Raw genomic sequence first — 21907 nt, 5'->3', positions numbered from 1 at the left:
CATTTCATTTCGCCTAAATATGACTTATAGTAAAAGAAAAATAAAACCCTTTACTGTTCGATTTGTTATGGGCAAGGTGAGTGTTCCTACATCTATTTCAAGCATTTGTGCTCGTAGGTATAGTTTATTGGCTTATTGATCGTATATTGAACGAGAATATCCAGTAACAATAGCCATTGTGTAGAGGCATTATTTAGTAACTACGCTATACATACTTTTGCTACACACATCTTTATGTGAGGTGTTGAGATTTCCCACCTGTAGATAACTGGCAGATTTTTGACATTTACAGTTTGACTCTGGAGAATTCGTTGGATCCTTTTTTTCCTTTTAACCCATGATATTGCGGTATTCAAGTCATCGGATTTAATTTTTTGTGTCATCACCAACCTGTGGAACAATTCTGGACACTATGTCCCAAATACGTGAGCTACTTGGCGAAAAAGTAATCAATAGTGCGGGGAATGCGATTGCAGTTAAACACTTTTGTGGGGAAGGAACTGTTATTGGTAAGTTGCTTTAATATTCCTTAAAAAATAGGCTAATCAACTAATGTTCATGCTACTGCACCCTATATAAGTTTTTCTTTTAGATTAAAAAAAAATGATATTCCACAAATTTTCGATCATTACAGTCAAGCCTAAGTGATATGGGGTTTACCGTCATACTTTTCTGTGCCGATTAATGCAGATGATGAACACTTTTTAGCGCGTTTTGTTACGGTTTGCAGAAAAACAGAGCACCAATATTGTACACAACGAGACTCAAGGAACTGAGATCACTAGACATCAGTGTGTGTAATATAATTTCAATTTTAAAGATAAAGCATGGTATGCTTACTGGACCTGATGCAAATGTTCATTTCAAGAGTTCACATGTCTGTTGTACTTTTGCCCATTTATCACAAGGTTTGGGGTTATTTGTGTGGAAGTTTTCACCACAAGAGTACCGGCACTAAATACGTGTATAGCATAAACCCTATAAGCTATAGTTATATTTCCATGACGTCATACTAGAAGCCCAACGGCAGATAACAAATGAATTTCGGTTAATCATCTATTATTTTTGATTAATTAAACTTCTGTATGTCAAAGATAGTATTTTGTGTAAGAAGGTCATGTTTTTTAGCAATGCATTACTGAAACGGAATAAATTGAGGTTTAATTTCCTACTTGTCGGCAATAACCGGTATAATGAAAACGGGCATACGACATGCAATGTGCTGTAAGGGGAAAATTTGCCCTGATAGCAGCGCTATGTCATACTTTTGTTTTACGTGCACGCCAACGTGTACACAGGAGCTATGAATTACGCCCCATCACAACGTCTGGACACTGTTCCTGGCCTTCAGATCTGTTGCACTGACAAGGGGGAAACCATGCTGAAAAATCCTGAGGAACTCAATAAATTAATATTTATGTGAACATATTATTGCTGATAATATATAATAACTTATTACATTGTGTATTTAATGCAGCTCAATTTATTTACTTGTTGATGCTCTATCGGGTAAAAATACTTTAACGCGGGAAATGTACGCAATGCTTACTTTATTTATCGTTAATTTACCCATAAATAAAATTACAAAACAAACATATGTTTATGGTATATTTATAATACTAGACACCTGTTAGATCTATTCACAGTCGATAACAATCTGAAGTGGTGAATAGCAGATGATCAGACTTTGAACAAAGACGTGTTTCAATTGAGAGTAATTCCCCTTTCGTTAATCTGGGGTGACTAACATACAATACTCTGCTGTGTGATTGTTGTTCGCCAAGCAGACAATAGCTATGGGGTTAATGTAAGGTTTATTAAATCAGTTGTATTGTTATCAATAGATATACTATAATTATATCTTCACTATAGATAATAATGCATGGTTATCAATATGCATGATTGTAATTCAGACTATTCTAGAAGCAGCGAACATTAAAGGGTCTCTTTTCAGCGATACAGTATCCCTAAAGAGCTCGGGGTGTGTGTGTGCGCGTGTGTGTGTGTGGAGGGGGGGGGGCGTGCCCAAATTTAGATCCTAAGTCCTGGCATTGATTCAGGTGGCGTGGTTTCGATCTCACACTTGTACGTGATAAACATCGTGGGGTTTTTCACCATGACCTAAGACTACTAAGACCCCTTCACACGAGAGAATAATTCTGATACAAGTTTTACTCCGACAATGACCTAGTGTGTGTTGAGTGCAATGTACCCCTGTCTCTGACCTATTGTTCTGCACCAACTGGGCTAATGAAGGCGGACATACCCACATATAGTGTGCTATGAGGGAATTTTACCTGAACAAGCGTAGGAACGCCAATATGTTCACGGGACCTCGTTTTTTCGTACCATCCAAAAAACTATACGTTGTCCCTTGCCATGCCATCCATCCTGCACCGCTGACAATGGGGAACCACGCCGGAAAATCCTAATGAACCGTCTCAGCCAACACCTGAATCAATCGTCACTTTCAGGTTATTCACCCAATTTGCAAAATAGGCTACATTATTTAATGCAAGCAATTAAACTGCATTTTATCAGACAGTGGTCTGATACCGAGTTTACACTGTCGATTGTTTATCCGTAAGACGTGGTTGCCATTGTATTCTGACGTAAAAATCGAACGGCTTCTCACACGATCTTTTGGAAATGCACACGTCCTTTATTTGACAAAAATATAATAATGTGATATTTTAAAGTTGTGTGCTAGGTGTTTAAGAACTTTTGACGTTTAATATGCTAAGTCATATATTAACAATTTGGTAGTTTACCTTTAACGTTAATATGCTAAGTTATAAATTAATAATTTCGTAGTGTTCTTCATGTTATGGTTTTTATTTGTTTATATTCTTGTTCTCCTGGTTTAATTAATATGTATAAACTATATATATCCACGCATCTACGGGATAGAGTACGCAACCATCGACGGGATTGTAATATTGAAAATTGGCCCTTATTTGTAAATAGACATATTTTTAAATGTGCACAACACCTACAAGTAAAATTCCAAATTTCCCTTTTAATAAAATGAAAGTCGATGACACCACAAAAAGGAAATTAATGGAAAACCATTTTATTAAAAAATATGTTCCTCGACTTAATAGTCAATAAGTAACAATTGGCCATTAGCTTCATTAATTTTCTTAAATTTATCCCATGATTATCTTCCACTCATTGTTCATAAATTGAACCCATACACTACAGATTAACACGTGTGTACATGTCTTCTATTAGTTAACGATATACTATGTAACCATAGACAATGGCAACTATAGCCAATTAAAACCACAGTGTTACTATGTAAATATGTATAAATATACTATACTGTCCATCTTTATACAGGGGAGTTGCACCTATCCCTAAGAAGAAAAGAACTAGCGACAAGGTACTGGGCTAAGATCTCGCAACTGGGCGAAAGATCCCAACCTCTGTCAGTCTACAAAATACAAGATATGTGAGAGATCCTAGAAAGAAAAGCTTCGGCCAGGGTATCAGGGAAACAATCAAGGAAATGCGACTGGGGGGGGGGGGCTCGTGATAAATGAACATGACCCCCCAGCGATCGCCCCTTGGACGCTCCCTATACCGCCGGTTAATCTAGATCTACTACAGAAAACCGACAAGAAAAACAACCCCACTGCTGCACGTGCTTTCTCTCTAGAACACCTGGAAGACAACTGGCCGTCTGATGACTGGGACCATGTGTGCACGGATGCCAAACGGGGAACAGGGAATAAGCAGGAAACTGCCCAATAACTGTTCGGTGTACACTGCAGAGCTTGTGGCCATTCGTGACGCTATATCATGGATTTCCCATCAAAAGACTAGTAAGTTCGTTATTCCAAGCGACTCTCTGAGCAGTCTGATTTCAATCCAAAATGACAACTCGGACTCGAGACCAGAAGTCATTTTGGAAATCAGGCAGCTGTACCAGAGGGTTTTAGAGAAGGGAAGCAAAGCAGAACTCGTGTCGATTCCATCACATGTCAACATTAGAGGAAACGAGGAGGCAGATCGACTCGCCAATGAAGGTCTCAAGGACACAGCACCACTCCGCACCATAGACTACAGCACCACGGAAATCTACAGTATGGTCAAAAGACAGGTCAATTCAATCTGGGAATTAAATCTCATTGAACTTGACACATACATATTCCGGCTGGATGACAAGATCTACACAAAGACAACACTCAATCACCCTAGAAGAGATATTTGTAGACTTATATCGAAGCTAAGGGTGAAAGAGCGGCTGCGAGACTACAAACACCAAGTCATCATCTGTGAGTGCGGAGAAGAATGTACCACCAACCATGTCCTGGTAGACTGCGAGGTATACGAGGAGGAGAGAAGGGAACTAGTGAGAACAATGGAGACCAACAACATACAATTCAACACTAAGAACCTACTCTTCCCGAGACCAGATCTGAAACTGCAAATCTTCGAACAAATCCACGCCCTAACGGACACAGTTGGACTAAGTAGAATAGTGAAATAAGAGGGGGTCACGGTTAGACGGGCCCGGCATCTAAACACTAAACTACATAGGGGATTTATACCAAACTGGCAGGATAGTGGAGTAAGGGGGGGGGGGTCACGATCAGACGGACTCGGCATCTTAACACTATTCCACCAAAAACAGACACCAAACCTACAGAGTGGGATAGTGGAGTAAGGGGAGGTTACGATAAGATGGGGCTGGCACCTAAACACAAACCCCACAAAGATGACATCTACCAAACTAGTAGGATAGTGGAGTAAGGGGGAGTTACGGTCAGACGAACTCGGCACCTAAACACTATTCCGCAAATAAAACTGATACCAAACCCAGGGAGTGGGATAGTGGGGTAAGGGGAGGCCACGATAAGACGGGCCTGGCACCTAAACACTAACCCCAAACGATGACATCTATCAATCCAGAAGCAGACGAGATCATCTACCAAACGACATGTTTTATATTAAATAAAGGGAAGAACTTCCCACTAAACCAAACCCATGGCCTAAGGCCAAATGGAAAGATTGCAAAATCATATTCTAAAAAACAGGAATCAGCTTCGGCTCTCCTATGTCTTGTCTGCGATATCACTTATGTGGAAGCACACGTTAAACACCAAGAACGAACGAACGATCTTTATACAATGACATTATTTATGAATAGTCCCAAGACGGACGAAAAGTACTTTAAAATGTTCAAATGTTATTAAACCAGTGTTGAAATCAGTTTGTGTCGGCATACCTTTTTTATCTTTTCATCATTTACCGTGAAACAAAGTAGTGTTTTCCGGTTGTGCTAATAATTTTGGATACATATATGTAAATAGACATATTTTTAAATGTGCACAACACCTACAAGTAAAATTCCAAATTTTCCTTTTTTATAAAATGAAAGTCGATGACACTACGAAAAGGAAATTAATGGAAAACCATTTTATTAAAAAATATGTTCCTCGACTTAATAGTCAATAAGTAACAATTGGCCATTAGCTTCATTAATTTTCTTAAATCTATCCCATGATTATCTTAAACTCATTGTTCATAAATTGAACCCCATATACTACAGATTAACACGTGTGTGTACATGTTTCTATTAGTTAACGATATACTATGTAACCATAGACAATGGTAAATATAGCCAATTAAAACCACAGTGTTACTATGTAAATATGTATAAATATACTATACTGTCCATCTTTATACAATGACATTATTTATGAATAGTCCCAAGACGGACGAAAAGTACTTTAAAATGTTAAAATGTTATTAAACCAGTGTTTGTGTCGGCATACCTTTTTTTTTTATCTTTTCATCATTTACCGTGAAACAAAGTAGTGCAGCTTTGCGGTTGTGCTAATAATTTTGGATATATATATATATATATATATATATATATATATATATATATATATATATATATATGCATAGTAAACTACCACATATATAGAGAAGTTTGGCCTGTTATGGTATTAAATTCTTATATTTTGTTTATATTGGATACCCTAGTAATGTGGGATGTTTGATCGCTGGGTATGTCACCTTTAATTTGTAACTTCTTAGGTAGTGACTATATTATCGTTATTGCTTCCTGTTTCTAATTATCAGTAACTATTGATTTTGATCTGATTAAGTTGAGATATTGTGAAACTCGACTAATGTCGGTCCTTGATCTTCGGTATTATCACTGTTACTGTCAACATCTCAGGTACTGATTATCTTCTATTATTACTGTTAAGGGGCAATTTTCTGTTATTATTAGGGTTTCACACTTATTATTATTATTTTTTTTTTCCAATTTGATTGTATCTCAGAAACTACTTGTCGGATTGATTCGATGTCTTCGGTTTTACTGGAAAAGTGGGTGTGACTTAGAGATTAAAGCTATTTCGAACGTTCTGCGACAATGCGAAATGTCCGAAATTGTCGAATTTGTCGATTTTTGAAATATTGCCGTAATATTAACAATAATCGTCGGATTTTAACATTGGATACATTTTGACATAGCCAGAGACAAGGCACATAGCCACGGTTCTTTAGATTTTTGATTTTCCACGAATCGTCGGAGATATTAGGCGCCAAATTTTGAAAATTTAAATTTTTACAAAAAACTTTTTTATTCATGAATATTTTAATGTGGTATTTTACCCAGGGTTAAAGAGTCATCTGATTTGACCAAAAATGGCACCATTTTTTGTCATCGTAAATTTCCTTGACCCCCATTGGCTAATTCAGTCTTTCAGTCCTGGATTAATTATTGATTGCTCGATTTGTATAAAACAAAGTTCATATGCTCCGTAATCCAAAATGTCATTTTTTTTGTTACCGGTAAAGTTACCTTTCGGCAACGGAAGTGACGTAAATTTAGCAAAAACTACAATTTTGACAGTTCGGTACCACTTTTTAAAAGCAAATACTATTTTTTTCAAATCTGGTATGACTGAAAGTGTGTGCCCTGTAAAGGCGCAGAAAACATCGGGCTCAGTTTTTTTTAATTTCGATTTCGTTTTCGGGTAATTTTGATTTAAAGGTGAAAAAAGGTGAAAAATGAGCTATTTACAACCCATTCAGGCTTTTCATATTTTAAAATATTTCTTCGCAACTTTCATAAACTTGTAGCATTAATCCATACGAAGAGAATCTATCTCAAAATTAGTTTGTTATATGAGCAGTTGCCGAGAAATGGTCAATTTTGTATGAGTCACTCTTTACGCTATTGTGTCTGTAAAAGAGTCAATTATTATTGGATTTTCATAAAAGTGACACCTTTGATGCGTAATGTCAATTGTGACTAGTTCAACTCAATTTAACATTTTCCATGTCACCGGAAATGACGAAATTTGGGTAAAAACTGTATTTATAGCCTTAGAAACAAATAATTTATTGAAATGAGTCGTATTTGTTGTTTGTTTAATATTTTGATATTTGATTCTAATCAACTAATAGAATGAACCCATACGATCATATAGGTATCACAAAATGGTTTCTAACTTGTTCAGTTGTAGAGAAATAGGTAATTTTCAACAGGTCACTTTTCAAGGTTTTTTGTCCATAAAAGTGTCAATTATTATTCGATTTTCATGAAATTTTCACTATGTGATACCTAATGCCATTTACAATTTCATACAAGTAATTTAAGATGTTCATTATCACCGGAAGTAACGTCATTTTGGCAAAAACTGTATTTTTAGCTTTCAAAACAGATATTTTATTCAAATGAGTCTGAGTTGTTATGTTTTTAAAATTATGATATTTGATTCCAATCAACAAATAGAATAAACCCATACGATCATACAGATTCCAGAAAATGGTTTCTAACTTGTATGGTTGCAGAGCAATTGACGGTTTTCTACAAGTCACTTTTTAAGGTTTTTGGTCTATAAAAGTGGCAATTATTATTCGATTTACATAAAATTTTCACCATGTGATGCCTTATGCCATTTCTGATTTCATAAAACTAATTGAATATTTTCATTATCACCGGAAGTACTGTACACTTACATGTAACAAATATATAAAATGAATTGATATTGCTGGATTTGGTTGATTCGGCGTCCATTTTATTTAATGTGTGCAATGATGAGGTGGAAACCTGTTTAATGGTTTCATTGGTACCGGAAGTGACATATGTTTAGGGTAACGTGGCACCGGTGAAACCCGTCATTACTGCATCGCAGTTCTAGTTTCTCTTATTATTGTCATTATGGTTGCTTTTAATTATTTTAATGGTTTCTTTTTATTATTTAGTTTGGTGTAAGCCAAAATATGTATAAATACCAATTTTAAGGTGACTTTGATATACACGGACGTTTTTACTTTGTGTTTTTAACAATTTTCAACCATTAAAAGTAAATAATTTAATAAGACCAACCTGCCCATAATATCACATTAATGTATTGGACGCTAAATCTTTAATAAACAACAACATGATATTTATCATCAACTTGAAAACGTGACCTTTATGTCTTACGAAACGTCGTTATTAAATAATAGAGAATTAGTTATTTACTTAAGTTAAGAATTTACTCAAAATTGTTCGCCTTATTTTAAATAAAAAATATAGCCCTTTATAAAACATTTGTTATTTTAATGTATCAAATACACCAATAAGAAACTATAATGTTTTGTGTTTCTGGATCAAAGATAAACAGTGACTGAAAGTCTGAGACTGCTGCTATGTCACCTCTGGGCCTGACAAAGACTGTTCCTATCGTTCGTCTTTAAGCCCATAGTTATTTTGAATAGTTTAAAATCTCCTTTCCTAACTAAGGTGATTCGGATCCATAGCTGTTTAGTGTAGTCGTATGATCTTTAGTAGTGCAGCTAGCCTAACCATATATAATTATATATAACTATTTTCAACAGGTTTATATTTCTCTGCACATTGGTGTCCACCATGTCGGATGTTTACACCGGCTTTAATCAAGTTCTACAAAAAACTAAAAAATAGAGGAGAGAAACTGGAGATAATATTTGTATCATCAGATCGAGATCAGGAAGAGTTTGATGAGTATATTAAAGAAATGCCATGGTTAGCTTTACCATTTGGTGACCAAAGAGCTGTAAGTTACTTGGATATTTATGTGTTATCTCGTCTTTTTAATTATATTCGTATTCTTTAGTTTAAAGATATTCCCCCATCGTTTGACTTAATATTGATTCAGCCGTAATGAATGTTCTTCACGCGAAAGGGTAACCTATTTCTTCAGGGCCCACCAGAGGGAGTCCCGCTTAGTTGTCCTGAGATAAATTCACATGGACAGGTCCGGTATTTGGCACATTCGGGCCTCCCAAATTTGGCCCAGCATTTTCTACAACCGGCCATGCACATAGCTAAGCTATGGATTTACTAAAGAATATGGCTGTTATTGTGGATGGATTGAGTGTCTTCGTTGTAGTTAGAATTATCAGACGCGGAATAAGGTTGTAAATATACGTCAGATTACTTAAGACATCAAATCTGTCTGTGCATAGTTTTTTGTCTATTTTCTATTTCAGGATACATTATCTGAAAAGTTTGATGTAACTGGAATTCCAAATTTTCTACTGCTCGATGGTAAAACGGGGGAAGTTCTTACGCCATTAGGTCGAGCCCAGGTGACCAAAGACCCAGAAGGTAAAAACTTTCCATGGAGAAACACAGACGAGTCCTGACGACCATTGTTATGCCACTGGTTCCACCGATCTGTTTTCATTTTATGATATTATATTTTATAATGTGAAATAAATTCCTATATTCCTGAATGCTGATTAGTGTTCAGTCTAATGTTTGTAATCCGTAAGGCTGTATTAAATGAAAAGACCTCGTTGATTTGGGGGAAAATTAACGAGCCGATGTTATTGATTTTATTTGTTAATTTCATCATTAAAACTTTTACATCTATACCACTTGGCGGCTAATAAATATTTGGTTCACATGTCTGTATTTAAATCACCGGTCACCGGTGGTATCCTCTAACCAAATCTGTCTTCTGGAATATGTGCCGTGTATTTTGTACACGAGGAGCAGTCCATTTGCGGATTACACTATTTTGCTTGAATACTTTGCCTTTATCGTTTTTTAGGACTCCGAATAATGTCTTATGGTTTGGATTGTTCGTACTTGGTTTTATTTTATTTTATTGATACACCTCTGATATTGGAGAGATAGAGAGGGAGAAATGAGGTTCGACACAAACTAGGTCATTTCGAGACTAACCGGAGGACCCGGAGAAAACCCACGAGGTTGAACAGGTCACCCTACTCCTTGTCACGTACAACCGGGGATTCGAAACTACGCCAGTTGACTCAATGACAGACCTTATGATACAGCACGCTCGTGCTAGCCATTCGGCTATCCACCCATCCCCCTTCTCTGATTTTGGTGTATTGTATATGAATGAATACGCCACAGATGTAGGTGTATCGTACACACATATTATATATATACACACATGAGACCATTATATTATGGAAGCTAGAATTGTTGTAATAAAAGGATGAAACGTATTCTATATAATGGAAATGTCAGTTCCCTTAGCTCACTCTGATGTCATCCACGTACAACTACACTAGATAATCTAAGTTTCTATTGTCTTCTGTTTTGATTATCCTCCCGGAAAGATGTTACTGTACATGATATTTTTCATTCTGGTTCTTAACAGTAGTAGCACATCTATATTGGCCCTTTTACTACGGTCATCTTGCTTTATGATTTCCTTTAAATTGTAGCCCTAGCCAATAGAAATGATTGTTCCCCAACCTTTTAATGAAATATGTGTAAGTAACCAATTGTAAAAGCTAGTAAACGACGACACGTGACCAACCCAATAAAGTATTAATACGTGCAATAAACTGTACAACCAAACTGTACTAGTCAGGAAAGAAACGAAATGAAATGGGGTTTAACGTCCCACTGTCTGTTCTGCTCCGACTAGTCTAATGAAGACGGATATACAGTGTGGGCTGTGAGGGAAATTTTTTCCCGAAAAGCGACAATACGGCATACTTTCATTTCGAATTCCCGTCCTATCCGAACGACTATACCTTGCCCCTTTCCAGGCACTCAGCCCTGCACCACTGACAAGGCGAAATCACACTAGAAACCTCCAGGTTAGGAAGCCAACGTTTCACTCACTGAGCCACCACGGCCTCGTACTAGTAAGGAACAACCTTGTCATGGTAAGAAATACCATGAGTGAAAATAATAAACACGGTGGATAATAGTTTACATATTACAGTATAACCCCGCCCATAGGAACGCGATTTCTTATCTAAATTATAGAAAATTTGACAAAAATTCTTTATCGGTCACTACAAATGTTTGTCGTTCCAGCACCTGATGCACTAGACACACTTCGTGGAGTTTAAACCGGGCTACACAAGACACCCCTTCGACGGATTACCATAGTTCACAAACATGGAATGCAATCGTCTTTTGTCTGGACAGCGGCGCTAAAACCTACTCTTATATCGAATTCCAGTTCCCAAGGGATCTTTTACGTGAACGCAAATATGCACATGGGACCTCCGACCTGCACCACTGACAAGGGGAATCACGCCGGAAAATCCCGATGAACTTTCTCTGCTCGTGTCAACAAAGGCTATAATAATTGTTCTAGATGTAACAATAAGGCCTGCCATTGAGTCAACTGGCGTGGTTTCGAATTCCCGGCAATACGTTACAAGGAGTAGTGTGTCCAGCCTCGTGTGTTTTCTCCGGGTCCCCCGGTTTCCTTCCACTGCTAAAAGCGAATTATTTAAATAAAATTAAACCATATGTTAGTCCCGAAATGACAGTCTGTGTCGAGTGGACGTTAAACCCCATTTCTCTCTCTCTCTCTCTCTCTCTCTCTCTCTCTAGATGTAACATTTTCCCAAAAGATATGCAATCTAGAATTAAATTGTGAGAAGCCAATATGCACTTACTCATTATCAAGGAATACCCTTTCATAAGGGCTACCCTTTCATAAGGGCGTGTACCTATTGGGGACCTGGCAAGCGACAACTTTGTTTAGAATAAGAAAATAGAAAATAACCTGGGGTTAGGAGCAATGCAACGGTAAACCAACTTGTTAATTCTGAGCCCTGTTTTGTCATTATATACTGAGTTTTTAATTTCCACCCACAGCAAAAGAAACATTTTTCATTTTTATTTTAGGCCCATATTGTTTACTATAAGTTACAATTTATGTCGGGAAGCAAAACATTATCACACTCACCGTGTACATGTACATCGAAAATCAATTAAACATTACGGAAAATCGACAGAATCATTGAGAGATTCGTCATTAGTGTATTGTTATGTAAAACGTAAAATATTGATAACGTACTATACACACAAATAAATCTTATCTCGGACAGTCGATGTCAACAGAAAGATCCTTCGGTCGACAATAGGTTCTTTCAACCAACCGCAAATACAAGTAAACTAACGGGCTGGGATATTTTATCCAAAGAATTCAGTGGTCGTTATTACGGAATTGTGCCATCGTAAATGTATCTTAATATCACTGCTTCTCTATTTAACTAATAGTACAGTAGTAACAAGTGTACTTCCACTTCTCTTGGGTGGGGTGGTGGGGTCAAGTGGGCTAAGGGGTCTGACATTGAGTGGGGTAGAGTCGCCTGTCCAACCTAGTGTTTTTCCTACGCGCAACCGTTTTATTGAAATAAAATTGAACCAAACAATAGTCCCGAAATGACATAGTTTGCGTCGAGTGGACGTTAAAACACCTCTCCACCCCTACCCCCCTCTCTCTGCACGTCTCTTATTATTACGACTTAGGTACTTTTTTCATGTGCTATTACAATATCTATTATTTTATGTTTGTCGTGAGCAAGTCCGTTTTTTAGTCTAGAACTTTATTTATCTTTATTTATGCATCCCACAGACCATAATTGTTATATAGTAGATTTGCCGATAGGTATAGATTATGGACTTATCGATCGAACATTGAGCGAAAATATCCAGTTACAATAGCTATTGTGAAGATACGTCGTTATAGATTAGCTCAATAGCAATACACATACTGCTCCACATATTACTGTGGCATGTTTGGGTTTCCCACCTGTAGATAACCTTTAAAAAATTTTGTTTGGATTCGCTATTTTACGCGAACTTCATTTTCTTTTTTATCCATTAATTGTAGTGTATTCGTGTTGTCTTCAGACCTGAAGCTATTTCATACATTATAATGTCCAAAATACAGGAGCTTCTAGGAGATAACGTTGTCAACAGTGAAGGGAAGTCCATTGAAGTTAAACACTTTCTTAGCGAGGAAGCTGTTATTGGTAAGATTTTGTTTAATTACTTTATGGAATACAGGGGCTACGTCTTAAAGGACTTCTTTCATAACTACCGTCTATGATATTTCATTTCATTTATTTAAAGGGACTATCCCGATTTGAACAGAATCTCAAAAATAAAAGTCTGAGTACGTATAATATTTAAGCGCCAAAATATAAAGGAATGGTGTATTTACCATGTTTCAAAGTTTCAGCTCAAAATATTAAGTCGTGTGGGCGTGAACGTCAAAGCTGGTTATCCGGACACGTAACCCTTTTAAGATTTCAGGTCAATTTTTTTATTGGGTGGCCTGATAAACGATTCCCGTTCCTTTAGAGGTCTATACAATGAATGGCCCATGTGCTGTACTTGATAATAACGAAAGGCAAATTTCACCTACACATTATTTTTTTTATAAAATTAAAGTCTGGTTTTATCCAGCCACCGTATAATACAGCTTGGAACACCGGCCTCCATTTCCAGATGAAGACTGACGGGTTTAAGTTCTTTGAAAACGTATCATGTATATTGAGTTAGTTGCTCGGCCCTAAGGTAGAAGATTTTAAGGGTTTTCACACAAAATTAAGCAGTTTTATTCTCCAAAATATTATCGGGACTGGTCCTTTAAAGCGATAATTTCATATTTTCTAAGAAAGTTAAAACATAATTATTTCTATGTCTTTTGCTCAATAGGTTATCAACTCACTATTATACGACCATGGGCATTATTTCCCACCCTTAAAAATCATTGACACAGGAAATAATAACACAATTACCTCCCTCGTTTTCCTATTGCCTCCATGCATTAGCTACCTTCAAACGTTGGAATTTGAAGTTGAAAATGATATTTTTGCCGGCTTCTCAGCTGGCAATAGTGACGTATAGGATTAATAGGATTATTCCTTAACAAGGTAGGGCGGTTTATGGATACCATCTATTTTAAGGCTTTATTTTAATAAATTTTAAGAATATAACTTAAAATATGAAATTGCAGCTTTAATGTAAGCCGAAATCACCCTGAGAGACATGTTGCCACCGAAACATGTTACGATTGAAACTCGTAAGGAATCGAAGGAATATCCTATACACAAGTCCTGGTTGTTCTGAATACGGTCATCGGCAGGTTTTCGATCATGTGCAAAAAAACACTCCTGCGACCTATCTGTTCGTGGCTGATCTTAGGTAGGTCTTCAACATCCGCTATATGACTCGCCAGTCGTCTAATCGTAAATCGCCAGTCGTTAAACAGGTACGACGATCGTGCAATCAGTCGTGGGAGGTACGTTCGGAACTTAGTTCTGTGTTGAGGTGTTACTTAGCGTTACCCTACACGTTCGAAAACGTCATGAGAACTGGCCACCCACAACGTGTGCTCACTGGTTGGCGTTTAACGATTGCTTCCACCTTGGTGATATCGCTGACAAGAAGCGTCTTGTGTGACTGCTCTTCGGATATCGAAAAAAAACCACTACATACCCGGGTCCAGACCGCTTTACGCAAAACTGGCATGGCTACGCTGAATCGCAACTCGAATGTGACTGGGAATATAGGACGTTTTGGCTAGTTTTGACATTTTCCCCAAAACAAAAACCGACTTACTGGACCCAACATTTTCTTCAAGTATAAAAACAACATTAGAAAAGACATTAAAACAAGAACTGAAACTATGTATGGATTAGACCTAAGCACTGACTTGGATCTATATCTGTTTCAATCTCCATACAACAATAGGTCTTATAACACAGAGAATTTACAATAATTGAACACTCATTAACTGCATTGAGTATAAAAGCTTATGTAAACAGTTACATATTTAGATCATGGGATATTGACAGGGCATCCCACTCAACCATTTGACATACTACATGAATAGCGAACTAAGCAATGGCAGGATCAATTAGTGATAGAAGATTAATTACACGGACTTATATACACACCGGTTCTAACACTTTCTTTATAATAATGTAACTTGCTATTGTCGTTACATGTCAATGGCGAATTTATACTTATATTGAAATTAAATGAAAAGGGGTTAAGGTCCTGTGCTGTTCCGACTGGCCTAATACGCCATACAGAGGGCTACGGCCTACTCTTATATCGAATTCCAACTCCCAAGGGATCTTTCACGTGCATCAATGTGTATACGGGACCTCGGTTTTTCGTCCCATCCTAACGACTAGACAGCTGTCCTTGCCATGCCCTCCATCCTGCACCACTGACAACTTGCTATTGTCGTTACATGTCAATGGCGAATTTATATATGTATTGAAATGAAATGAAAAGGGGTTTAAGGTCCTACTGTGCTGTTCCGACTGGCCTAATACGCCATACAGTGGGCTACGGCCTACTCTTATATCGAATTCCAACTGCCAAGGGATCTTTTACGTGTATCAATGTGTATACCGGACCTCAGTTTTTCGTCCCATCCTAACGACTAGACAGCTGTCCTTGTCATGCCCTCCATCCTGCACCACTGACAAGGGGAAACCACGGTGTAAAATCCTGATGAACTTCCTCGGCCCACACCGGGAGCGAGCCCGCGACTTCCAGGCTAGCGAGTCAACGTCTTACTATTACTATGTACTAATTATACACCAACAATAATTACCCTACTAGCACTAGTTTATTCCTAAAACTTTTAATGTTTTTCGACTATATTTGTTAGGTTTGTTCTTGGCTGGTGCATTATTAGATTGCCGGGCAAGCCACTTTAAAGTGCCATTTTTTTATAATTGTTTTAAATTGATGTTTATTTGCACTTGTGTGTGTATATATATTAAGACTTACTATATCTAAATAGTAATGGTTGTCATAAAAATGTCATGTTTTGTACATGTCTAATTTCTATTAATATTTACCAGCCTATCTTTTAAATTAAGATAAAAAATATATAGTATCGATCTTATAAAGTTTTATTGTATCCTTCTTTAGTCATTTCCATTTCAAGTAGAACATAGGGCCATACATTCAATCGATTACGGTCCCAATAAAATAAAACCAAGTACGAACAATCCAAACCATTAGACAAAGTTATTTGCTTGCTTCTACCCATGAGACAAGAATGGTCTTTAATTCAGAGCTAATGTTTATTATCCACTGGTGTTCTCGCCTTTGATAGCTTTGTAATGCCTGAGGCGTTCTTGCAATGTTAATAATTAAAGATGCATTCCCACTACAAACTGCGTGATTTGATGATATATTTGGACTAAACCTATATTCAAAGTTTGCTTCAAATCCATTTAATTGAGTAAAAACAACTCTAAGCTGTTAAGTCTATTTTAAGCATCCTTGTGTGTCACGTAAATTCTTGGACTATCTTCTGCCACTACTTTTTACGCCGTTTAAACATACATTATGCAAGAGCTAAATCTGCCAAATGCACACCTTTCTTTAGGCCTGAAATGTTATCTAAATTATTAATTAGACATTAACTAACTTATCCAGACCATAATCAACTCTCGATTTCATCGCTAGGCTGCGATATTTTCTGGATTAGAATCCTATCTGCAGCTTAACGCTCATTGATAATTAAATCAAAAAATGGATAATCGGGACTATGTTTTTTTTATCGTACCGAGTTTAGTAATAATGATCGAGGCTAGACCCAACATTCAATCGCTAAAATCTCGGTTCAGATTGGATCAATTTGACTGAAATTTTCAGCAAATTGCCTTTACATTACTTAGTTTTTACCTATTATAGTGGCAATTAAATGATAAATGTATGCGACTAGCCCCCGTCTTCGTTACTGCATTGCCTCTTTCATAAATTCCTCGACATTAAGACGTACTTATAAGTTAAATAGCTCGGATCGTTATCTAAAGAACAATTTACAAACCTTGTTTTTTTCAGTAAGGTAAAGAGGATTATTGACATAGACTTTATATTAAATTTGAAAAAAAAATGGGGATATAAATGTGCTTTTATGTTTAAATGCTTTTTCTAATATTAGAATAGGGTCCTACTTTTACATAACTTGATCAAATTATCAACATATTGAATAAAATTAGGGTCAAATCATAGCTATGTTGATTGTGTGGGAATTTACTACTTTGGCCGATCGGGACAATATTATCATTTAAACAACATTGTGTAGAAATGTTGTTTTTTTAGGTAGTATGCAATTTTGTAGAAAGAAGGCAATGTTGGGTATATATTAAGCACGCTCTATAAAAGTCCAGTGCTAAATACTCTCAAGAGTAACTTAAATTTTATCAGATATTCAGATATTACGAAAACAGATCTATTACCTTCGTGTTTACCGTCGACAGTGGTCATTGATAATTCAACTATATACCGTCATTAGGGTGTAGCGGTGAAATATTTGAACGGTTGATAAAATTGTGACCTCTAAAAGGACCACAAGCTAAAAACGCAATGTTTCGTATATACAACTAGGAGCCATAATCCAGGAGTTACGGTCCGATATGCGCCAATATCGACAGGAACTGAATCCTTGGGTTATAACCATACTGTATATATACTATTCAAAAAAAGTAGGGGATATTTGATTTTTAAGTGTTATTAAAGTCACCTAATGAAACTGACGAAGAAACAAATGACAAAATGAAATGAAGTTCACATTCATCGATTTATTCCAAATGATCGTTAGACTAAGTAAGGCACAGACTGACCATTATAAGGGTAAAATGATACCCGGGGTCAAACAGCAAAGTTACCACAGCATCACAACTAAGTCAGTAACGGGTAAATCCTCCTCTGTTTGCCAAACAAGCATTGATCCGACGTGGCATACTCCTAATGAGACGTCTAAGGTCATTTTGGTCCAGATTGTCCCATTTCTGTTGCAACGCAGCAGCAAGTTCTTGGACATTGGCAGGACGTTGTTGACGTTGACGTAACCTCTGTCCAAGCATGTCCCAGACATGCTCGATGGGGGAGAGGTCGGGATTCAGTGCTGGCCAAGGTAATGTGGTGATATTCTGTTGTTGGAGGTAACCTGTAACGATCCTGGCCTTGTGACATCTTGCGTTGTCATCCTGGAACATGAAACGGCGGCCATGACGTCGTGCGAACGGCACAACATGGACTGCCAAGATGTTGTCCCGGTAGTACTGGCCTGTAACACGCCCTGCAACAACATGTAAAGCCGTTCTTCCAGCAACAGTGATGCCTCCCCACACCATAACAGAACCACCCCCAAATCGATCATGTCTGATGACGTTAACGTCTAGGAAGCGCTACACCCGCCTACGTCTGTCCAAAAAATCAACAGTGAACCTTGACTCATCTGAAAACATCACATTGCTCCAGCGTCGATTATCCCAGTGTTGACGATCCCTACACCAACGACGTCTTGCCTGAATGTGATGATCTCTCAAACAAGGGATCACGCGAGGACGTCGGGCGCGAAGGTGACCCCTATGCAGTCGATTCCGAATCGTCTGGCCACTCACTCTCACACCAGTGTCTGTTTGAAGACGAGCGCTGATCTGATTTGCTGTGATGACACGATTTCTCAAGGCCAAGGTACGGATAAATCGATCCTGGGCTTGAGTTGTCGCCCTTGGTCGACCTGAGCGTGGTCTGTCCTGTACAGATTGTGTATCACGGTATCTGGACCATAGCCTGCTTATGACAGACTGAGAAACATTCATCGTCCGCGCCACAACCGCCTGTGTTGTGCCGATCTGTAGCATGCCAAGGGCACGTAACCTTTCATTTTGGGTAAGCCGACGCATATCAAAATTTGTTTTCTGGTCACTAAAACAATTAAACTGATGTTTCCACCCTGGAATTCAATGCCACAATGACTGTAACATTCAAAGTCAGAGTCGTGCAAATCTTGGGTTGGACCCCCATGATGATCCCAAGCATCACCTGCATTCCATGCGGTAGCTATTGGTGCGTTTGGGCGTCACATGTAACTGGAAATGTTTCTTCTGTTAGGTTCTATAGTGACTTTTTTCGTAGTCATTTGCATATTTTAGTATTATGCCCCCAAAATCAAATATCCCCTACTTTTTTTGAATAGTATATTAAGTTTCATCAAAATTGGATGAAAATGTCCACAAGCTAAAAACATGATTTTTCGTACAACCAGGGGCCATAATGAATGAAGTTAATGTCTGATGCATGCCATTATCGAAAGGAACCATCAACATCGGATGAAAATTGTGATCTGAAAATGTGGACATATAAAAATAAGGTGTGCTAATGGTAGATCGAACAATAAAATAGCATTCTGGAGTATTTTGATTAAGCTCCGATAATATCACAACCACGAGGCATTCACAGCTAGAAATATAGCTTTGTCTTTGGTGTGCAGCTTTTTTGCCAACCAGATTATCTCGAGTAGATTTATCGTTCTATTTCAACAGGTTTATATTTCTCTGCACATTGGTGTCCACCATGTCGGATGTTTACACCGGCTTTAATCAAATTCTACAAAAAACTAAAAAGTAGAGGAGAGAAACTGGAGATAATATTTGTATCATCAGATCGAGACCAGGAAGAGTTTGATGAGTATATTAAAGAAATGCCATGGTTAGCTTTACCATTTGGTGACCAGCGAGCTGTAAGTTGTTATTCCCTTTAAGGGTTGAGCGGTAACATTAAACCATGCCACAATTGTATGGCATACAAGTTTCTTGGATAATTATTTCTGGTGAACGTTTGACGATTGTGATTTCGTTTTTTATCAAATTCGTATTAAAAAAGTATCCAGGAAGCGAAATTCGATTCAATTTTAAATCCACTGCATGGCATTTTTTCAAGGTATAGAAGTTACCTTGAAACAGCAATTATATTAAAGATACATTATGGGAGATTTTTATAGAGAGTTGGCCATTCTTGCTATAACAGTTCAAAAGTAGATGATGAAAGAAGAATATATTAAAAAATTCAGTCAAATTACTTTATTCTGAACATAGTTATCATCGTTGTAATATTTGCCTAGAAATGGTAGCGAATTGTGTCTTCACCTTCGCTGATCGTTTGATTGACAGGCGTTAACTCCACCTACATATCTCGATTATCAAGTAAAGTTTTCAATGGCATACCGAAACGCTTTACAGCGGCCTCGCTAAGTACACTCTATCATTTAGCCTCGATCTAACTGACGTATGTTCATCAAGTTACCCCTTATTTGATTTAATCAATTAGTGAAATCCTATTTAAATCCGAGCTGTAGCCGAGCCATCCGTGGGTCTACAGAGTTGATTTTGGTCTTGTTGTTTAAATAAAGATCTAATTTATAATTTCTATAACATCTGAAGCTTAATTTAAGACTTGTAATAATCAGATTTAGCTCTTGCATAATGCATGTTTAATTATACATATTCATTTATATTAAATACATTTATATTAATTTCAGGATACGTTGTCAGAAAAGTTTGACGTGTGTGGAGTTCCTAATTTACTCCTGCTCGATGGTAAAACCGGAGAAGTTATAACGCCATTAGGCCGAGCTCAAGTGACAAAAGATCCGGACGGAGAAAAGTTCCCATGGAGAAATACAGAAGAATCATGACCGCCATTGTAATGTCAGTGGCTTCACTGAACTCTATTTATGTTATGATATATAAATTCCCTTCAGTCAATAAATTAAAAATATGTTTATTGTTATATTAAAGGTAGATTTTCACTTAAAAGTGGATATTTATACACACTCGATCTGTTTAATAAAGGGATAATATCATGTATTTAAGCTAGGCTTAATGCTTGTAAATTGCCATAGAGCCTTGAAACGACGCTAATGCATCAGCACCATAACCTCAAAGCTTATTCATTACTGAAATCCCGTATTTATTATCCCAGTCAGAGCAGAACAGTAGGACACTAAACCCCATTTCATTCTATTTACTGAATTCTAAATTAGCGAGCTGGCGGAGACGCCTTATTGGGGGCCAAGGGGAATCATCTAGACAGTGGCTTAAGCCAACTGTAACTTTTGGGTACTGAAAGCACATTGGTAATGGGTCCAAATTCGCCCGATAGCCTAAACAGACAAGGGGTCATGCTGGTTTATATAATACCACACATGTGGTGGGGGGGGGGGGAGAGGCGACGAAGCACGATGGGCAAATATACACACATGCATACACACATTCTTAAATTTTCCACAACTTTCCAGAACCTTCCAATGTTTTCTTGCCTTACAATTACTGCTAAACGCGGTTTCCAGAAATTTCCATTGTTTCTAGAAGTTTCCAAGACGATGAGATCCCCTAAAATGGTAATACACGATATATTTCGATCAATTAATTATGCCCAAATCATAGCAAAAGGCTAGATAATAAATCCCGATAATTAATCGCTTGTATGAAGTCAATGTAAAGTAACGGAGAGTATAAATGTACATAGGAACGATCGGTTTGGATAAGTTTGTTTTTAGTCTGGAATACGACGGTAACTTTAATACAAAATTGGTTATACTCCTTTTAAATCATTTCGATGGCATTAATAATTGAATATACAGATCACAGAAACATTAATATGTAGATAACATATAGCCAAACTTACGGATGAACGTTTAAGCGTTGTAAATTTTTTTCATAATATCCCACCGAGAACTTATTTTGCTCCGCGGTTCAAACAGCTAGACATGGTTTTAAAACAAGAGTATACCGGCCACAATTCTATAGAATACAATTACTGCTTATTACTGAGTGAATTTTCGACAAGGCTTCC

At 37.3% G+C, this 21907-nt stretch overlaps 1 protein-coding gene across 1 annotated transcript; it reads left to right on the top strand.

Moving 5' to 3' along the window:
• Positions 1–236: 236 nt before the first annotated feature.
• Positions 237–20917, top strand: LOC126831755 (nucleoredoxin). Its single transcript, XM_050562410.2, has 5 exons — positions 237–509; positions 8854–9050; positions 9487–9604; positions 19597–19793; positions 20592–20917. Exons 1-5 carry the CDS (start codon positions 413–415, stop codon positions 20745–20747), a joined length of 765 nt encoding a protein of 254 aa, XP_050418367.2. The 5' UTR covers positions 237–412; the 3' UTR covers positions 20748–20917.
• Positions 20918–21907: the final 990 nt, after the last annotated feature.

This window comes from Patella vulgata, chromosome 9 (assembly GCF_932274485.2).
Source record: "Patella vulgata chromosome 9, xgPatVulg1.2, whole genome shotgun sequence".
Lineage (NCBI taxonomy): Eukaryota > Metazoa > Mollusca > Gastropoda > Patellidae > Patella > Patella vulgata.
Note: the sequence above shows the minus strand (reverse complement) of the source record. Positions and strands in the feature narration are given on the sequence as shown.